The sequence below is a fragment of the Lepisma saccharinum genome, chromosome 11 (assembly GCF_977018435.1).
Source record: "Lepisma saccharinum chromosome 11, izLepSacc3.1, whole genome shotgun sequence".
Classification (NCBI taxonomy): Eukaryota; Metazoa; Arthropoda; class Insecta; order Zygentoma; family Lepismatidae; genus Lepisma; species Lepisma saccharinum.
Window position 1 is genome coordinate 84,937,689 of NC_139239.1, and position 22,221 is coordinate 84,959,909.

A 22,221-nucleotide genomic window follows, 5' to 3' on the forward strand; every position below is an offset into this window, starting at 1 on the left:
TCTCCTCTCTCCCCAATCCCAATCCAAAGTCAGTCCCCTCTCAGCTTGTCTCACCTCTATATTACCAAGGCCATGGAGCTCTTCCTCCATGCCGAATCGTGATTATAACTGCCACTATGCAAACCGATGACTCCATAGGCAGAAGGAACTACCTATTTCCTGAATACCTCAGGAGGTTTGCATAGCACAGCACTGTTCATTACTAACATGCCTCAGAGGTTGAGACAACTGAGATAAACAAGTGAATGCCCTGGTCAACATGAAGCATTCAGAGAGGCTTTTAAAATAAAATAATCTTATGGATTGATACGATATCTCACCATTTACACGATCAGGCAGCAAATAGGGACCAATTAAATGGTTGTCAATGATACCTGCCAAAACATTTACACTGTTGATGTCCATGTGCGAATGTTGCGTAAGGATTTCTTCTTGCTCGCATATGGCTATTGTGCGTGTTAAATATGCCTTCCCGCGTGAAGATTGCCTCATCAGTGAAGATGATTCTTGAAGGAAAGTCGGGCAATAGTGCACATTAATCTAAAAACCAAGTCACAAATCGGACTCAATTGCCAAAATCTTGTGGACAAATTGCATGCTCCCTCTGATAGTGATACGGGTGAAGTCCTTCATCATGAACAACTCTCCACACTAGCCGATGATCCACTCCAAACTCATGACCAACAGCTCTTGTACTGGTCTCGGGGTTATCGCCAAAACTCCATAGCACTTCTTGTTCAAAATGTGGTGCCCGAACCCTTCGTCGTCTTCCTGTGTCATGCATCTGTACACCGAACGCCCCTGATTCCCTCAGTCTCTGGTCAATTGCTGCAAATGTTGAGTGGTATGGTAGAGGCCTCTCTGGGAAACATTCCTGGTATATTCTCCAAGCAGCATGGCGTTTCCTTGTGCTGCCCCATACGCCAAATGCATATAGGCTAACTCACTCCAGCTGTACCTGGGCATAGCTGTGTGCTCTGTCTGCAGCTATAAGAGAATGGCCTGTTCTCGGAAAATCTGTGTTATCATTAACATAATATATTTATTTAATTACTCAAAGTTTCAGATACAGTCTATTTAGCCATTTTACACTCAAACAACATAAAGTAGTAACAAAAAATAACAAAAGATAAAAACAATAACAAGATGGGATAGATTTACATGTTGTTGATCAGTAATATACAAAAATTACATTCTGGAAGGAAAATATCTACATTCAGGGGAAGTTTGTTGTAGATTTCTGGGAGCCTGTAAAACAAGGAGCATTGTAGAAGGGATAGCCTAGTGGTTGGGTTGTGGAAGAGTTGCAGGTTGCGCGTTTGCTTTTGGGGTACCCTAAATGTGAATTCACTGATTAGGAGATCTGTTCTGATTTTGCCATTTATTATCTTGTATAAAAATTTCATGTCAGCTAGATCACGACGAAAGGATGGAGAGTGAATATTCAGAGCAGCCATGGTGTCTGATTTGGATACATGTCGAAAGGAAGGTATTCTATGGCGAACAATTGCAAGAAAGAGACTGAGAACAGAATCTATTCTGGTGAGATTGGTTTTTGAGGCCATTGCCCAAATTGGGGAACAGTATTCAAGGATGGACGAGATGAAAGATTTAACGAATAAAGCAAGAGATAATGGGTTTTGAATTTCGCTAAATCTGTATAGAAGCCCGAGAAGGTGCATGGCTTTTTTAGTGGTAGCTATAATATGATTATTAAAAGTGAGTTTTTCATCCATGATAATACCTAGGTCCTTTTGGGTGGAAACGTTTTGGATTGGATTATTTTCAATAGTATAAGTAGACAGCACTTTGTTCTTTTTTAGGGAATAAGTAAGGAAAGAGCATTTCTGAGGGTTTAGTTCTAAATTCCACTTAACAAGTTCTGTGAGAGCATTTTGAAGAATCATCATGTCATGATGCGATGAGATCTCCTTAAAGAGTTTACAGTCATCCGCAAACAAAAGTATATTGATAGGGAGGGAGGACAGTTTTTCAGGGAGGTCATCCATGTACAGAAGGAATAGGAGCGGCCCTAAGACACTCCCCTGGGGAACTCCAGACAAAACGGGAAGAAAGTTAGATGAGGTACCTGAAAGAACAACACGTTGTTCACGCTCATGGAAGTAGTCCTGGAGTAAAGAGAGAAATTTGCCATGGATGTTAAATCTGGATGATAATTTATGAAGAAGAAATTTATGATTAATTTTGTCAAAGGCTTTCGAAATGTCCAAATATATAGTGTCAAGTTGGGAGTTATTATCAATAGCTCTGGCAGCATGCGAAAGTAAGACGGAAAGATTTGTTAGGCAAGAGCTGCCTGGAAGAAAACAATGTTGTGCTGTGTTGATATATAGTGACGTAAACTGAAGTAACCTGTTTTTGATGATTTTTTCACAAATAATTGAAGTGGCGATAGAAGTGAGATTGGTCTATAGGATTTTACACATTTTTTATCTCCAGTTTTGTGAATGGGCACAATGTTGGCCCGTTTGAAGTTTTTTGGAAACACACCCTTAGAGAAACATTTGTTGAGTAAGGCAGACAGAGGAAGAGCCAAGGAGTCGGCAGTTTTACGTAGGAATATTGTGGGAATTTCATCTGGACCTAGGGACCGGTGGAGGGGCAATGAAGCGAGAAGGTATTTTACTTCCTCGGAGGTGGTTTTGATTGAAGATAGTGTGTGAGGACAGACAGCATTTAAGTGGGGGAGAGGGTCAGAAACTGAGGGAGGTGAGAAGTTCTGATGGAAAAAAACATTGAAAAGATCGGCTCTTTCTTCTCCACTAGCAATATCAGTATTATGAACAATTTCTTTAGGTATACGTGGGCTTTGTTTTCTTGAATTTAGTAATGTGAAGAATCTCTTACGGTTTGTAGTACATTCGGTTGTTATGTTATTTATGTGTTCACTATATTTCTTTCAGAGTAGGTATTTTGAATGACGTCTGATGTCACAATATGTACCATGAGTGTGAATATTAGGGTGCTGCTTCCATAGATACCAAGCCTGTTTTTTATTTCTTAACACAAAGAGAACTTCTCTGTCGAACCAGACGGGGTATTTCGTAGATCATCCACAATACGAAGAAACCTTCGGGGTTGGTGTCTACAGCACCCACATAAGAAACACAGAGCAAAGCGTTATGAGGCCAAGGTCACAAATAGCCAACATACAATACTTACTTTAGATAACGGTGGCAACCTATAAATTTTATCGATAACTGATATGCATGTAAAAACTTATGTGTTTTAAAGGTGGGTTTCAAGAAAATTCCAACCATTATTTGCAATACTAGGAACATGCGAATTAAAAACTCTCTCTCTCCCTCTCTCTCTTTCTCTCCACTCAAACTGGTTCATCTTGAATGCTCTATTAAAGAAGTTATTGGAAGAAATTAGTATTTCATTGAAAGGAATTACATTGAGTTCAGTGCATACTGCCTGTACTAGTTTGTTCCCCACTTCACAATATTGTTTGATATTGGTACATCAAGAGAAATCCTCGTAATTTACACTATTTTCATGTGTGGGAATTAGTTTTCTCATTTTGTGTATTTGCTTTGCACTAAACGTACTCAGTAACCGTAATGGCTGAAGAATATTCATCTGCTGGAGATTTTTGTCTCTTTTCAGTATAGAGGTTTGCCTGCTTTCTATAATGAACTCGATTCGCAATAGCGCTAGTTCACAATTTTCTAATAAATAAATTGTAATAAAATTACAGTCTGCGTGTTCGAAACGAGGCAGCAAACACATCATGTTTACATTTGTTCGTTCGTGGATTTCCCCTATCTCACGTGTCCCTTGCAATTGTTGATATTCCATGATACAGGAAACACTCCGTGGTGATGTGGTTACGAGGGTCACTATTTATATTTTGAGCCTAACAATGAAAAAACAGGAATTTGGCATTGAAAACTGATTTATTGTTTTTCGAAGTATTCTCCTTTATGGTCAATACACTTTTGCATTCGTTCGAACCATTTGTCAAAGCAGTTTTTCCAATCTTCTTGAGACACCTCCATAATATGTTTTTTCAACGCATCAACAGCATCTTCCGCCGACGAAAATCGTTGTCCACGCAATTTATTCTTGACATTTGGGAACAAGAAGAAGTCATTGGGTGCCAAATCAGGACTGTATGGTGGATGACCCATCAATTCGATTTTTTGTCTGTTCATAAAGTCGATTGTTAGACGAGATGTGTGACAGCTGGCATTGTCTTGATTAAGAATGATCCGACGGCCTTTGTTTGTTTTCCGTATTTGACCGAAGACCTCTGGCAAACAAATTGTTGTGTACCATTCAGAGTTGACCGTTCTACGTTCCTCTAAAGGCACAGTTGCCACATGACCAGTTTTCCCGAAAAAACAGGCGACAATTTGTTTCGATGTGCTTCGAGCACAAACAACTTTCGTTGGATTGGGTTCATCTTGAAACACCCATACAGTTGACTGCTGTTTACGTTCCGGCTCATATGCATATATCCATGATTCGTCACCTGTTACAATCTTATATACGTCTTTTGAAGCACCACGATTGTATTTATTGAGGATTTGTTTGCACCAATTGACGCGAGCGTCTTTTTGAGTTTTTGTCAAATTGTGTGGGATCCAACGAGAACATACCTTTCTCACAGCTAAATGATCATGTAATATTTTATATATGCTGGTGGAACTAATGCCTATGGTTGCCTCAATCTCACAGTATGTCACATGACGATCTTGCAGTATTAGGTTTTGCACAGCATCAATGTTTTCTTGAACAACAACTGATTTTGGACGAACTTCGCGAATCTCGTCGGTGAGCGAATGGCGGCCACGATTAAATTCGTTATACCAGTGTTTCACAGTGGCAAAGGATAGGGCTTCATTGCCAAATGTGGAAGTAAGTTGATCGATGCACTCTTGTCTTGATAATCCACGTCGAAAATCATAAAAAATCATCGCACGAAAATGTTCATGAGTTAATTCCATTTTATTGTTGTCGTGCAATCTCCAAGGCAACATAAACAACACAAATCAAGCTATTGACAAAACATTTGAAGTACGTTATGGTCAATAATGCCAGACGATTCCGTGCAAACGTCAAATCGCGCCTAACTTCAATCAGTGTTGCCAAGGCTCAAAATATAAATAGTGGCCCTCGTAGCACATCTCGCTACGGCACCAGGTGTCTCGGGTTTAAATCCTGGCCTAGACATTGGTGTCATTTGTTATTTCATCATATCATCCTCATCTTCGCGATTAGCCAAAGGTGGCAGGAAAGCAAATTAATATAAACCAAATCAATCAATCAATTATGGAGATATTTTAGAATGAGTAATCTTGAATTTCAGTCTGCTCATTATTTGTCTTTGTCAGTTTATAAATACTGTCAATGCTTTCAATGCAACTTCGCAAATATCATTAATGTTTTGGATTTTGCTCAGGCAAGACTCCCAAGTTGTTTTCAAGTTGTCTCTCGTAACGAGGAACGCTAGTGGCAACCCTGCCACGTGTCCCTGGTAGTTATGTCAGAGTTGCTGTGTTGGGTTGCACACGTACAGGATAGATTTTAAGTGCTTATAGCGCAGAAACTAATCACTTTCGAGATAAACTTTATAGGGAAAAGTTACTTGTTTCTATGAAATCTACCAGCACCCAAGCGTTGTTAAAAGAGTTTTGCGACACCCTGTATATACCTAAGAGACCATGAAAGGGGAAAAACAATCAACAATACAATAGAATGGGGATGCTAATAAGTGCTACTGTAGCTACAGTAGAGCTACAAAATTTGTAGCCGTAGCTGTAGCCGTGCTAAATTTTGAAAATTGAAGCTGTAGCAAAGCTACAAAATTTCTGTAGTTGTAGCAAAAATTTTGCTACAGCTACATTTCTTCTCAGCATTTTGAGATATAATTTTGAAGTGGCAACAGCAAAAAAAATCGAAAATAATGCTTACTTTTGCTGGAGGTTCACAAAAACGTATTACATGGAAATACATATAGTCTAGATTAGAAATATCTTCATATTGCAGATTATAGATCTTAGCATAATTTATTTCATTAGTATCTGAATAATTCAATTATCCAGATAACTATATTAAGAATATATTCTGGCTAACAGCTATGTTTGAGCTGCATTGCTATTTTGGGGAGAAACATGCCTCGTTTGCTGCTCCCTGGGGGAAAAAAATGCCTAGTTTGCGCCGAACCTGCAACAAATCCTATGGATATCCATGGTGTAAGATACAGCGAAATGTCATTAATTACAGAGTAAAAAACAACTTGTAGTGCAAAAACAAGCGATCCATTTTCCGCTACAATGACAAAGCAATAGTGCCAGCAATCAATGGCTCAGTACGTTAACAGCATTGATCATTTTCGATATGTAGGTTCTCACCAGCAAGAAATTATTGTTACAAGAACAGGGTGGCTACAAACAAGCAGAAATGAAATTCCATGACTTTTCCAGATTTTCCAGGACAAAATTTGCATTTTTCCCTGACAATTAGAAACTAAACTAAATCGATGTTCTTGCAAATGGAAATAATAAACTAATACACAGTGGCGGCGAGTGGGGCAGTGCCCTCCCCCCCTGCCATTTTTCACCACTTTTGCCCCTGCAATATGCTAAACCCTGTCTACAAAGGGAAATATACTGTCTTTGCCCCCACAGTTTTGGAACCCAATTGCTGCAGTGAGTCATGCAGATCCAGGTATGGATTTGTTAAGTACCAAAATTATCTTCAATCAAATTGACTTAATTTCTCTATTCTCTATGATTTGAATTCAAACTGCAAAATAGTGAATTTCGAAAATTATTACAATTCACAAGCTAGGGAAGGATTACCGAATTTTGTCATACGTAGTAAGTTTAAAATAAAATACTTGATAATTTTTTTAAGTTACGACTAAATGAGATTAGAGTGAAGAGTGATTAAGAAACACATTTTGTAATTTATCAGTTTCCTTATCCATTCTCGGTATTACGTATATGTTGATATTTCCACTGAGGTTTGGAACCCTTTGCTTGCAAGAACCATGAGTGCGGACTCATTTCTCGATGCATAAAGCTACTTCTCTCTTCTCTGTAAAGCAAACAACTTAACTCTTGCATATAAGTGAAACAATTGAATTGTACAAAAGAAAGTGTCATATTTCCTTACATTATCAATGGGATTTCTGCTTCAGTACAGTATATCCAAGAGAAGTGCTGTGAAACAAACAACATGCAGTTATACCATTATTGCTGACGAAAAGGGTATGTAGGTATTAGAAATTTAACGCAAGGAATTTATAGAATTGCATTGTATAGGTACTTGATTTAGCTAACCACACATTAAAACAGGAACATTCTGTTAATAACAGCTTTTGAAAGTTCATATATACGAGGGGCAACCTGAAAAAAAGCTCCAATGGTACCTGTACGCAGCACTAGTGGCCGGAGAGTGACACACACATGCGGGCAGGAAGAAGTGGCTGTAATCTGGTACAGTCGCAATGCAGCCATTTCAGGACAGTTCTAGGTTAAAGGTTGCAGCTCTCATACAGTCTCCCACCGACTGCGATGTAGCCTACATTGCACGCTCAGAATTTGGCACAGAGCCACCAGCAATCGTGTGAGGTGTGCAGACCGGACGTCGTGAGTGATAGTATGGTCAGACGATGGTGCACACAATTCACAGAAGGCCAATCCAATGTGCACAAGCCCATACAGCTGAGTACAAGCGGGCCCTTTGCATCACTTCAGGTGAGAGATCTTGGACCACTCCCTGTACAGCCCTGACCTTGCATGTACCAAATTTCATCTCTTTGTTTAACTGAAGAGGTTTCTGGCAGGACAAGGATTTGACAGCCACACTGCATAGAGATAGTTCCAGTCTTTGCTGTCAGACACATAAGACATGGGCATACAAAATTTAGTGCCATGCCATGACAAATTCCAGAAGAACGGTGGTGATTATGCCGAAAATTAGGTTAGGACACTGTTACAAATGCAATAAATTACTACTAATATTCTTGATTTATTTATGCCTAATCGGTAGAGACCTTGAATTTTTTTTAGTTTTGTTCAAATTGGTATATTTTTTTATTTTATACTATTCGGTGTTCCTTTCCCAAAATTCACATTTTCTTTAGCGCATTTTCTGGCAAATACCTAAAATTATACCTTCATTCATGGTGTTTTTAAACTACTGTTTCAAATTGTAAGTCACATGGCCTACGCCTCTTCGTGAGAGTTTGATATCTTGGAAGTTATTTTGAGAAAGTTATTTTTTATACCACCTTTTTAATTTTAAGGTAAGGGTTTTAGATAATTGAATTTTCCCCGTACATACTGAAGGGTGCATAATAACCATAAGTGGCGACGCACCCAAAAAAAAAAATTAAATCAATCAATCTCACGTGCCAGATACCGATATATTATGGCACCAAAATTGACATTATCTTTTTTTGACTTGTTACTGTTTCGTTTTCCAATATTTGCATTTTTCTTTTAGAACATTTTTCTGTCAAATATACCAAAACTTAATACTTCAATTGTGCTTTTAAACTATTATTTTAAATTGTAAGTCACATTGTCTACGTATTTTCGTGACAGTTTGATATGTTGGAATAGATTTTTGAGGAAGTAAAAGTCAAGTGGTCCCCTGTGCTTAGCACCTAGCCATGAAGGCATCTAGGGGTGTGGTTAGGGCCCCACACTTTCTTGATCATGGCCGAAGGTGAGGGTGACCCCTGGCTACCTTTACCCCCCAAAGTTTCCTCCAGGTACCCTCCTGATACGACACTGGGTGAGAGGCAGAGCAGTTTGAACAGGTGGAAAAGATCAAAGTTCTCCCCAGCAGGGGATCGACCCCGGGTCTCTCGCATGCTAGTCAGACACCCTAACGACTGAGCTCCATTATTTCTCACTCGACAAATGCCGATGATGTGCACTTAGCTTGGTAATTCAAAGCACATCTCGCGTGACAAATGCTGAAGCTGTGGCTCCCGTGTGACAGTAGATACGCACTCTATCTCCTGTTAGAACCCTGCCACTTTGCTCTGTAATGCAAATTGTTTTGATAGAAGTTGAAAAAATCATGGGAAATACATGTGACTGTCGGAATTATTTCATGTATAACAAGAATGTTGTATTTCACGGAATATTTCGTTGTTTTAGGACATTTTTTTAAAAAAAATCGCTAAAAATGCCAACAATTTGCGTTATTTCGAACGGTCAAGAAATGTGTCCAGACATCACTGCACATTCATAAACACAACTTCGCAGAAATTAAAATTTTTAACGGTTTTTGCGTTTGCGAAATATCAAGGTCCCTACTAATTGTAAATTACTTTCTGGGCACCCCTCGTATAAATCAGTAGATGAAAAGTGAAGATTTAGGAGGGCTGGCAGAGAAAAGTCAATTCTTGAAAAAAGTGATATGCTTTTATGATTCGAGTAAATATGCCTTCATCATCTTGATAAATTTGTAATTAATCTTGGTGGTAAAACCAGTTTTCATAGTTGGAAACAAGAACACAAATTACGTATACATTCCTTAGACGTGTAGAGTAACTAGCCATGTAAGGTTGTGTGTGTGTTTATCTTGGTGTAAGCTTGAAAGGGTTCTGGGAAACTAGGCCAAAACGTCACAGAAAAAATAAAAACCACTGAAAATAAGTGTATTATATTACTTTGTATGCCAAATCCGTAACATTTGTGCAATGTGTGTCATGTATGGTGACTGTTTCACTGTTTTTACAGAAGTAGATGATGACTGTAGTTAAAATATAATCAGTTTTGCTTATGTGTATTAGTAACATCTGAGGATTCTGGCAGACCCAATACCAAACTGTTGCATGTCACACTGCGAAGCCACGTGTAATGGGTCGGAGTGTTCCTCTGTATTGGTCGTCTCGTTTACTTTCACAGTTCTCTTTTCAGTACCATTCTCACTGTTAACCTAGAAGCACAGGATATAAGTGAAATATTTGAAATTATCTTCAGACACTAGAAAATTTCACAAGAGTACATACATTAGACTGCGCTTGTAATGAAAGGTTCTGGATTTGAATTGAATTGAATTGTTGTTTTAAGTCCAACTTAACAACTGCGATGATGATGATGCAGATAATTTATGAACTGTGTAGTGTGTTTGGGTTTGTCTTGTGTAGTAGTTGTGGTGTCTAGTGTGTTTGTGTTTGTCTTGTGTAGTAGTTGTGGTGTGCTTATATGTGGGTTTGTCTTGTGTAGTAGTTGTGCTGTCTAGTGTGGTTGGGATTGTCTTGTGTAGTAGTTGTGCTGTCTGGTGTGTTTATCTTGTGTAGTAGTTATGTTGTCTAATGTGTTTCTGTTTGTCATGTGTAGAATCGGTGGTGTGTATGTATGTGTCTTGTGTTGTAGTTGTGCTGTCTAGTATGTTTGTGTAGTAGTTGTGCTGTCTAGTATGTTTATTTTGTCTTGCATAGTAGTTGTGCTGTCTAATTTGTTTGTATTTATATTGTGTAGTAGTTGTGGTGTGTTTGTGTTTATATTGTTATAGTTGTGATGTGTTTGTGTGTGTCTTGTGTAGTAGTTGTGCTGTCTAATGTGTTTGTGTTCGTCTTGTGTACCAGGTGTAGAAGTATGAATCCATCCATCCCCCCCCCCCCCCTTTCTGGAATTACAAGTATTTTCGTCACAATATTTGTTCACAATTTTTTAAAATTACAAATTTACAAGTTTCAAATTTACAAGTCAGTTTCTTCAGTATATTTTGTGGTATTGTAAAAAGTATGTACAAGTTATTGCTTTCTTGCAGAAATGACAATTTTCTTTAGTTAATATACAGTTTCCAAATGTATGTATTTTTCCTACTTTTATGTCGTTCTTCTCTAACTTTCACTAATCATGACAATGAGGATGAATGGTGTATTTAGTAATTACCTTACTAGATTCGTTTTCTGCCACTTTGGCTAATTGTGAGAATGAGGAAGAATGATGATTGGCAGGGGGGGAATGGAGGAGCAAGAGGAACCCATCCTACTTTTGGTTTTGAGTTCACTTTATGCACAGCTAAGCTAATCAAGACTATGTGCCTCAGCTGGGTATCCAACCTGGGACCTTTGATTACAAGGTGACAAATTTCCACTGTGTCTTCAGGTAAGCATTCCCAACAGGAAAACTTACGTGTAGCATCGCTCCACCTGTTTCTCATTTATATCATAGAACACGTTATGGTTAATTCCGAAGGCATAGTAAAATGGACTCTCAAGGAGCAGGTGACAAGACAGTCAGGGACCAGTGACGTATCAACATTGGGTGGATCATGTTTTGAGTGCCTCGCTTGCCTCGCAACTTTGGATGTCTCATTTTTTACCTTAAATTGAAAGGACAGAAACACTGAAATGCACAGGGGACATGTTTCTATGGTGTAGTTTTGAAAATTGCTGTACATGAACTTTTAGTGGAAATGTCAATTATAGAAGAATTATTTTATCTTAATGATGGATGTCAGTTATAAATATCTAGATTTTCAGAAAATCTGGTTATCCATCATGCTCATCATCCTTGAAATAGTCAGTGAAATATATTCTTCGTTCAAAATACTGCCTTCATATCAGTCTACTATAAAATGAAAAATTTATTCAAGAAAAATATGTTGATATATGAACATAAAAAATCCTACCAAATTTTATTTGTGTATACATAGTTGTAATCATTAATTTGAGTAACACCCTAATTGCAATACTTATATATAAAATTTGAATTTATATGCCACTTACATTAAGTATGTTATTCTCAAACACAAAGGTAATAATAAGTAACTGAAGTAACACTGCTTTCAAAATTATCGAATGACGGTAATGATGAAAATAAATTACAGAATCTAATTTCCAGCAATTATGTACAACTATCATACTAGGGGCTTCTTTTGAATATTCACGTGGTTAAGTTTCATATGCAGAAGTAGCAAGTAGCGCAGCGAGCTACTTTTTGGTAAATGTAGCTGTAGCGAAACTACATTTTGGAACAGTAGCTGTAGCTGTAGCTGTAGCGAAGATACTTTTAAAATGTAGCTGTCCTATGTCATCAGCAAAGTAATTTTCTTAATTTGAGTTTTGGAAGGCAGGAATATTATTTTTCTTTAGAATAATAGTGCACATGACAAATCTATTTCCAGCTACAGTAGGTGACTGACCATATACTTTGGAGGACTGGATTACAAACACTTTTATTCTGTAACGAAGGTCACTATATTGTTGTCATTAGCATGGAAAAAAGTATAATTCAGCAGACTAATAACAAAATTATAAGAAAATTAGAATTTACTTCTTGAATGATTTCAAATCAGAAACCCAAAGATGGGAATAATTCAATCCAACATCCAAAAGAGAGAAATCAAAGATAGTTGGTTTGTCATTAGCATGGATATGACAAGAGTCATTAGCATAGAGGATGAAATTTTCAATTATTAAATAAAAAGTTATTAGTGAAGTCATCGAAGTCAAAAGTGTTCCCTAATTGTAGAATCACTTTTAGGTGAAATAGTAGAAGCACTTTCATATAAAAAGAGGACAGTGTGTGTCTAAATATTGACAATAGGGAAATCATTTGTCAAAGTGGACCGAAAGAGGAAACAAAGCAAAGCAACTTGTATTTTTTTGTTCATAATCAAATTGTATATATGATATGACAGTAAAGCATGGTATAAACAATTTACAGCTGATAACATGCTCTTCTTCTTCATTCACAGTGTTTCCGAAATATGAGGGCCATTAATTAAAACAAAAACTTGATTTAAAAATGCCAGCCACTGCATAATCGGCAGCTAAGATTAAAGTAAGCATTGTCCATCGCTATTTTCAATCTTCATTTATCATTTTCACACTATGTTGGTTTGAAGATTTGAATTGTGCTGAGTCTCAAACTGATGATGATGTCCTCTGCCATTGCCTGCTTGTCAAAATTTGGATATCTTTATTTTTGTTGACAGGCATCTCTCATTTAATTCTAGTTTCAATACACTGATTATATTCACAGCATATTTCAGTGTAACATCTCAGGTTCAAATAAAATCAAATGTGTAATTTAATATCATAGCAGCACACCCAGCATCGAATTCACTATGTATTTAAATGGGAAAAGTTGTCATTAGCAAGTAGCCTGTGATTGTAGGTGAAGAGCTAAAAGTAAAAATTTCTGGCCCCTAAAATATATTATTTTTGTTGCTATCATTGTTCAATTTTCACTATGCTTGTGACTAAATGGACAATAAATCAACTTAGATTTAAATTAGTTATAAATTACCTTGTGCTCACTCTCCCATTTTATGGGAGTGGAATATCCTCTCTTCAACCATGGATGTCTGATAAGATCACCTATGGTGATACGTAGTTTTGGGTCAACTTGCAGCATAGAATGTATCAATTTCCTACTTTCTGCACTTAACCAAGCTGGTTGATCATACACTCCACTCTGAAATGGAAGAAAACATTATATATAATTCACTATTTATGAAATCAAATAATAAAACTGCACTGAAAATTTTCTACAACTCCTGTGACATAAATATCAAAAAGAAAAATTTGCCAAAATAGTCTATATATTAATTCATAGCAGAAAATTTCCTTTCATGCTGTAAAACCTCTCCTGATTGGAAGATTTTTAGATTGAGCTTTTTAAATGTTTGTTTATGAATTTAAAAAATATAATAGGAGCCTGTGTTAATACAGGGTTCCCAGGTATTCTCTAATTTAATTTTCCTTGACTTTTCTAAGTTTTCCAGGAACATGCAGTATATTTTCCAGGTTGTAAATTAAGCTCTTTTAAGCCAAGTTACACAATCTTCAATCCTGAAGAAATGGAAGTGTTTTTTTCCTAGTTAGCATTTGCATACATGTATACTGTATGTATATGTTTGAGTTTTTGGTTTAAGTCAATTTTATGCACAGATAGGTAAATCAGGGTAGGACCTACATCCTGAAAACATCCAGTTCACCATGGAGATAGAAGATGGATGCCTCCCATTCCTGGACACCCTAATTCGCCGCAAACCAGATCAAGGTCCCCACATGAGTTCTAAATGTATTTTCCCTGAGTTTTCCAGAATTCTCAATTTATTTTACAGAGTACTTAAATTGATTATACAATGGCCTACTCCATTTCCCTTCGTAGCCATACCATCCTCACTTTTTTTGTTACGTATTATTATAGTTATGGAGCTTCTAAATATGAGAAGTGGTTGAAATCACTTAAATTACAAACATTATGCTCAAGAAGCAGAAGCAAAATGAGTGTATTTGTAGATAATATGCTCTCATCACAGATTGATAGCGATTATTTCATGAGAGCTATTGCACACAAGGTTCCCAAATATAACACTAGACAAAATTCCTTAATCTCAGTAAATTAGAACAATGTTGGTAAATTAATAAATACAGTAATAAGTCATTAAAATGATGATGTGTTGTGATTACTTGTAATAACTTAACTTTGTAGTGCATCTGGTCATTGATCTGCTCAGCATTATTAATTTCTTAGAGGTATAGTAAAGGTCTATTTGAAGACCATAACTTGAAATGTAAATATATTACTCTAGCAATGTTGTTTAGTATCTTGCATATCTTGTGTTGGTTGTAACTGTGTTCAGAACTTGAAATAAACTATTATTGTCAAAAATAAACTATAATTATTATTAGATATGGTTGTGTAAGCACATCAGTGTTATCGCTAATTTTATTGATTATTTTGCTGATGCATATGATTAAGGACTAAGGTTACAGGTTTCTGCAGGAGTTAGATACGTTTTCAAACCATATTACAAAACGTAATACACAGAACCAACATATGCACATTTTTCACAAACATGCAACGTCCCCCAGTTGGACACCAGTCATCACAAAGTTAGTCCGCTACTCCTTTAGTCGGGAACATGAGAATCTGCAAATCATCAGGGCTTGCTGGGTAGAAAAGAAACACAACACTCTTTTCAAAGTTAAAACGCAGTTTTATAAACGCGTATATTTCATAATCACTTACCAGTACAACACTAGAACATTCACTACTAACGTTGGTATATTCCCTCACATAAAGCGAAAGTCAAAGAACATAATTAATTGTTTACTTTCAACTTATCGGCAAGAAGAAAACTCGAAAAACCAAAATCTATACTTCCCATCTCTCCGTTTTCAAGTTCTTATTATTTTTCACCTTCAATTGTTTTTCAAACTCAGTCTGTCGTCAGGTGAGAAACATTCAGGTTAGTTCACTTATTCGGCTGAGATTAGAAAGTGACGTCAACACGAACAGATTTTGACGTATTTATAAACATGTATAAAAGTTGCAACTACAACAGTATCAGTCTAAGTATAATTATCTGTGACAACTTGAACATTATTTGAAATAACAAACATTTTAAAAATCTTAACTTCTTATAAATATAAAATCTTAAACTCTCAGGTTCGTTACAAACAGAAGTTTACTAATTGGCAATATCTATTAATCTGTAATGCAAAATAAACACAAGGTAAAGGTAAAGTTCCCCGTGCATATAGCACTGTGCCATGAAGGCATGTGTGGGGGTAGGGCCACACACACATTCTCAATCTTGGAGATTTTGGAGTGACGTGATCAGAACCATGTTCTGGCCAACCGTTACCCATTGATCTGAGGTTGGGTGAGCCCCAAAGCCACTTTATGAGAGGACAAGGCCAGAAAAATGTCGACTTTAATTAACCCACCCTGGGAATCGAACCACAGTCTCCCACATGGCAGTCAGATGTCCTACCGACTAGACCACTGCGGCTCCTTAAAATAAACATTCTTATATATAAAACTTGTATTTTCAAAGTAGCTTGTGCAAATTAGATTAATGAAGTTATAATTATCAATTGACTGATTCATTGAGTTGGTGATTTTAAGTCCACTTTATGCACAGTAAGGCAAATCGGCACTGGACCTACAGTTTAAAGTGGAATCTGAGATACTAAGTGCCTCCACCAGGTATCGAACCCCGGAACCCTTGATTACAAGGTGACAACGCTTCCACTGTGTCATCGGGGAGACCATTTATAATTAATTAGTATACATTAGTTGCAACTATTATTATCAACAGATAAGAGCATATTCTAGTTCCTCAGATGTACTTCATTAGGACTCGTTGATCTATAAGATGTTTTTCCCTGAGATTTCCATGAGATTTTAATATTTTTCAAATTCCCTGAGATTTCCAGTTTCTTGAGGCTTTCCAGGTGTGTGGGTACCCTGCAGACGGAACCCTTGGGCTTATTGTGTATAGAAAACTTATGCACACCGACCTGTACCTAAATGCCAATAGCTTCCATCATAAAGCACAGTGTCTTGCCATTCTGAACACTCGCCCACAGGGCATTTCGGACCAGGAGAATCTACAATTAGAATTCATTAATCTCAGAACCATGCTACAACAGAATGGATACCACATTAGAGATATCAACAGGGCGATCACCAAGGCAGCTTCATTTCAGCAGAGACCAACCACGGACAACAGCATGGTCGTTAGAAGGGCCGATTCTTCACAACCAAGAGTAGCCGAACATGGGGATAAGGCCCTTACAAGGACCAATTCTGCACAGCACAGCCCCTCTACCAGTAGTAACAACGGACAAGAATGCCCCACTACAATAGTTTTACCATTCTTCGGACACACCACCAGGAAGTTGGAACAGAATTCTAGCCAGGCACAGGGTGAAGACCATTCACAGACCGCCAATGAAAACAAAGTCCCTACTCCGTTCAGTCTAAGATGGCCTGGAACTCCGCATTCCAGGAGTATATCGTGTACTGTGTGAGTGTGGGACACCATATATAGGTGGCCTAACAGGATGCACCATTGAACAGCGATGTAATGAACATCATCGCAACATCAGATTATTCCAAACAGAAAAGTCAGGATTTGCAGAACACCGAGGGACACAGGATTTTATTTGCAGACACCAAAATAATAGCCAAATGTGCCAGTTACTGGAACCAATGAGTAAAGGAAACCATGGCCATTTCACGGGAAAGCACAAATCTCAACAGGGACGTAGGGCTCCAGCTCAGTTGCACCTGGAACTCACTCCTCCGTAAAAACACGACACTATCCAATAAGAACACCAGGATTCAGAGCGAGCCAATAGGAAGACAGTGTCTAAGCTCCACCCCATCATAGCCATACACCGTGTATCAAAAAGAATCATCAGATTTCAAATGGGTATATTTAGGAAACCAATAAACATAGAACCTTGCAATAAGTTTTAAAATACATGTTGGAATATAAAGTTTCACCAGCAACACAAAGCATTCTGCATGCTCCGCTTCAACAAATGGGAGTCTGTGTTACAATTGTGAAGGTGAGTTTCATCGTAAATACGGTACTGCACCACCAACTGCTCAGAGTATTCAATGTTGGTACCAACAGTTTGCAGAGACTGATTGTTTATGTAAAGGGAAATCCACAGGTCGGTCCCGTGTTTCCGACGAAGATGTTAAACGCATCTGGCAGAGTTTTTTACATACCCAAAAAAGTCAATTCGTCGTAGCAATCAAGAGCTATCCGTTACCCATATGACTGTCTGATGTATTTTGCGGCAATGTATATTATTCAAATTATTCAGGATTCAATTTGTACAAGCCCTCCACTAAGGGGATAAACAACGAAGTGTGGAGTTTTTTCAATTCATTCTGGACATGGAGATGAAGGATGAGAATATTCTTGAATGCATAGTGCTCAGTGACGAGGCCAAGTTTCATCTCAGTGCAAAGGTGAACTCCCATAACGTAAGAATATGGGGATCACGTCAACCACATGCCATAGTCGAGCATGAGAGAGACTTCCCAAAACTGAATGTCTTTTTGGCCATTTCCCGACAAAAGGATTATGGTACGTACTCCTTTTTGGAAAACAGTGTGAAGTGAATGTCATATCTGGAAATGTTGCAGAACTGGCTTCTCCCGGAATTACAAGCAGACTCCGATGCTTTCATATTCCAACAGGATGGAGCACAACTGCACTGGCACCTGAATGTTTGTTCATGTCTTAACACTGAGTTTCCTCAACAATGGATCGGCTGTAGAGGGGGATACCGAGTTGGCACCATTGGCCACCGAGGTCGGCAGATCTCACTGTGTGTGATTTTTTTCTTGTGAGGGTTCGTGAAAGACTCCGTGTATGTGCCCACACAACCTGCACCCCCTTTCCAAGAACTGTGGACGAACTGCGAAACCAAATAACAGTGACTGCAGTAACACCAAACATGCTTGCTCAAGTATGCGATGAATTTGACTATCGTGTGGATGTATGCCGTCACACCAGTTTTATTACAGGTCGGAATCCTGAAATTTGGCAATGCTGTCTCGCCAGTCTAAACATCAAGCTACATAGCATGTGCACGAATAGCAAAATTGATGTTGACTCTTAAAGAAAAAAGGGAATCTGTGTAAAATGTTTTTCTTTTTCCAAATCTGGACAGAGGATTGACATTACGATGTAAGTGGAAAACATACATTAACAATAGAAATAGAAATTTGCTGTTAAATAACTGGAAATAAGCAGAAAATGCAAGGCCAACTTTGCATTTCATATGCAGTATGGAACTTTCTAATAATGTGTAGCTTGCCCTTATTTTATTTGCTAGCATTTCAGAATGACATTCGAATCTCTTTAAGAACTAAATATTTAAATACTGGAAGATCTAACACACTGGCCTTAAAGTTCTAAAAGTAAGACGTACAAAGTAGTTGTGGATAGCAGCATGAGTGAGAGTTACATTCAGAGTTTAAATAAATCTTATGTACATATTTCTGCACAACGTCTTCATCTTAGCAGTCTATGACATAATTGCCAATATTTTGTTCAACAGACAATACATTGTAATTACGATGTGCATATGTAGAAATATTTGTTTTGTGTGCATATAGCCCATGTATGTACAAGGCTAAAATAATGTCGAGTGCTGGTGACTATGTACTCCCTGCGAGAAAGTGGATAATTTTGCATGGTTCAGAAATTAGAAGGTGTTACATTTCCGTTGTTTTTCTCTTGTGGAGATATGTTACAGTAAAGGAATTAGTGATTTTGTGTTCTAATGTTTTGGTAGGTTAGGCAGTTTTATGCTCTTACAGGTTTCTTTGAGTTTGTATTGTTTCCCGAATTCTTGTTTGAGTGTTGTATTTTAACCCTTGTACTTAATACAAGTAAAAGCTTAGCGTGAGGTGCCTCATGCACACAACTCTTCTCAGCGTCAGTGTGGAATTGCATCTTGCGTAAACATGTTCTAAGCCTCTATGTCATGGTTATAGCTCTTTGGCATCACTAATTTATTTTGCTCATGGTAATTAAAAATATTAATGACATCAATATTGGATATATATTATATTTGATGATTCACCACATGTGGAAAATACAGAATGCTCCGTGAAATGCTGGTATGCAGCATAAAAAAAATGTAATGTATATTTTTAACAACTTAATAACATACTGCTTTTCTTATGAAAAATAACGTTGAATACACTAGTGAATACAATTTGAGTGAATGAAGTGATTACGGGATGAATGGGCTACATAATTATTATTACTTTTTTAAGTCTGGAAGGTCATTCTCTAATGTTTCCTCCGAGTAACATCGGCCGGCTGACGTCACGTTTACAGGGTTGCCAAATTGAAGGCTCCAGCCTCCACTAATGCTGGCCATGATGCCGTGCACCCAGAGCTGAGCATATTAAACATTTGTAAAAATTGTGTAAGTAAAATTTTATATTTCAACAAGTAGTTTACAACTTACTGCAAGGTTCTATGTTCATTGGTTTCCTACACATAGCCTTTAAAATCAGATGATTATTTTTGTTACACCCTGTATATTTAACACTACACTGGTCTCCATTTTTACATTCCCTGATGATGAGAGCCGATTTAACCTGGCTGGCAATCCAAGAACACTTGTTTGAATCACGTCGCCAGGAAAACTACTATTTCTAAATGAAATTAATTTTGAATTTTGATGAGGAAGGTGAATATGATAACTTGAACCACAATGACCACAATACAGACACACAAAGTCAGTATACCCCTATCTCGAAATGATTAACAACTAACTCATCCTGTAAGTACAAGATGCAGAAATCCTGAAGAATGTTTCGTTTCAGCAGGATGGGGCACTTTCCCACTTTGCATTGGCTGTTCAATGCAGTCTGAACACATCAATAACATGAACATGAATAGTTCATTTAGCTATGTAGAGATCATGGAAGGACACACACATGGTTATTTTGGATTCCTAAGAGATATGATCGACCTCTGTGATGATGATAATACATGTAGAGGGGTTTACAGATTTTGTGCACAGCCTGTAGATGAGTTAAAGATGACCAATTCTGTTTCAAGAACTTCCTGTCGCTTCTAACTCATTCATGGGATGCTGAGCATAGCTGTAAGAAATCTGCAGAAAACACACAAAATCTTACGAAAAATGTTTGAAGGAGCTCTCATGGCAACTACTTCTGTCTTGAATATCTTCAATACTAGGAAACAGTTTACTGCTTATCCAGGGAAGAATAAAGATGCAGTATCCTAAAATAATAGAGCATGGGGTAAGAGATATGGAAGGAAAACAACCTAGATAAGCCAAATGAAATACAGAACCAGGTTGTTGCAACTACTGTGACTGGCATAAACACAGAAAAACAAAAATGCAACTGAACAAATGTCACAGTTTCATCTTGGACTGAATGTACCAGGGCAGGCAATAATAAAGACAAATAATTTAGATGAAATTGTGAATGAGTAATAGATTCCCTAACAATTTCAGGTCATAATTATTATCTTATATTTCTTACAAATTTGTACATATTATATTTGTATTTTTCAATTGTGTACTGATAAGGTGGCTCAGTCGGTAACCTGTCTGAGTACCATGCTCAAGGTCCCGGGTTCGATCCCCGGCCAGTTCAAATCCGGGAACTTTTCTAACGTTGTAAGCAGCCCCGGTACCCACCCAGCATCAAATGACATGGGTACCTGGGGGAAACCCTGGGGGGTAAAGGCGGTCAGGGGCGTGATGCTGATCACATTACCCCCACTCATGACCGGATCAAGAAAGTGTGGGGCGTTACCCCCACACTCCCTATACGCCTTCATGGTGTGGTGCTAAGCACAGGGGAGCACTTTACATTTACCTTTTACTGATAAGGTTCATTACAACATGTAACAACAGGGTGTCTGTCCACTCTAGGACCATGATAAAATTCTAGTATAATTCCCAATTTTCAAGGCGAGGTTTCCAAACATTCAAAGGTTCAAACAGATGCTTTCTCTATTTCAACCTTACGCATTACCACCTCTCACCACCCACAGACACAAGTATATTAATAATATAAAGGGTCTGACTGATTCCAATGAATCCAAAATGTCTTATTCAATTCAATTAAACGGTATATATACTATTTAAAATATTCAATTTAAGATGTGGAGTTTACATTTCCCATTTTGCAGACTCAGGCTCGAAATACAAACACAAATTACAAATGCTAATTGTAAAAGAATTTCAAACTAAATTTACCTAATCAACTTCATGATATCTTATCTTGCAATAATCTGCATTGCAGATTGTTCTGCAAAGGACACTTTCTATTTTATTTTCTACGCTGTTTTTTCTTCTCTTTTCCTTTCCGGATAAAAATAAAGGATAAACTGTGAAAAACTTGCCTCGGGACATTTGTAAATATATGAATTCATTTGGATTAATAAAGGTTGCAATTTTTCACGTCTACGGAGAAAAATTCACGTAGAATTCATGTAGATTTCCCGGAGCTAATAATTCACGCATAATTCCCAGAATTCAAGGAATTCCCGGAGAGTAGCCGCCCTGAACAATAATATGTAGTTAGAATTAATATATTAACTGTAAAACATTATTTATTTTTCTATGCTGTGTGAAATATTTAGAATAGTTTAAGTTCTAAATAAGTAAGTACAACAATTAAAATTAAAAAAATAAAATATTTTTATTAGGGATGGGACCGATTAATCGGTACTCTATCGGTATCGGCCGATATAGGCATATCGGTGTATCGGTTTATCGGTAAAATTACCGATTATTTTACCGATCCGATATATCGATAAATATCTTATAATTTAGTACAAAATTCTGCCATTTTGTTGTAATTTTTATGGATAATCTCCATGCCCTTGTTTCTAAAAAAGTAAATGTCTAAATATTCAACTTCTTTTGCACTGCAGTCACCTTGAAACACA

The 22,221-nt window shown here is 37.4% G+C and overlaps 1 protein-coding gene across 3 annotated transcripts in view; it reads right to left on the reverse strand.

The window, feature by feature from the left end:
* The window catches only part of LOC145994951 (maternal embryonic leucine zipper kinase-like), a 325,396-nt gene that overhangs the window by 226,493 nt on the left and 76,682 nt on the right, over positions 1-22,221 (reverse strand). For all 3 annotated transcript variants that reach the window (XM_083131477.1, XM_083131478.1, XM_083131479.1), the window contains exon 7: positions 13,260-13,427. In XM_083131477.1, coding sequence (XP_082987603.1) covers positions 13,260-13,427 — 168 coding nt within the window. The remainder of the gene's footprint in view (positions 1-13,259; positions 13,428-22,221) is intronic.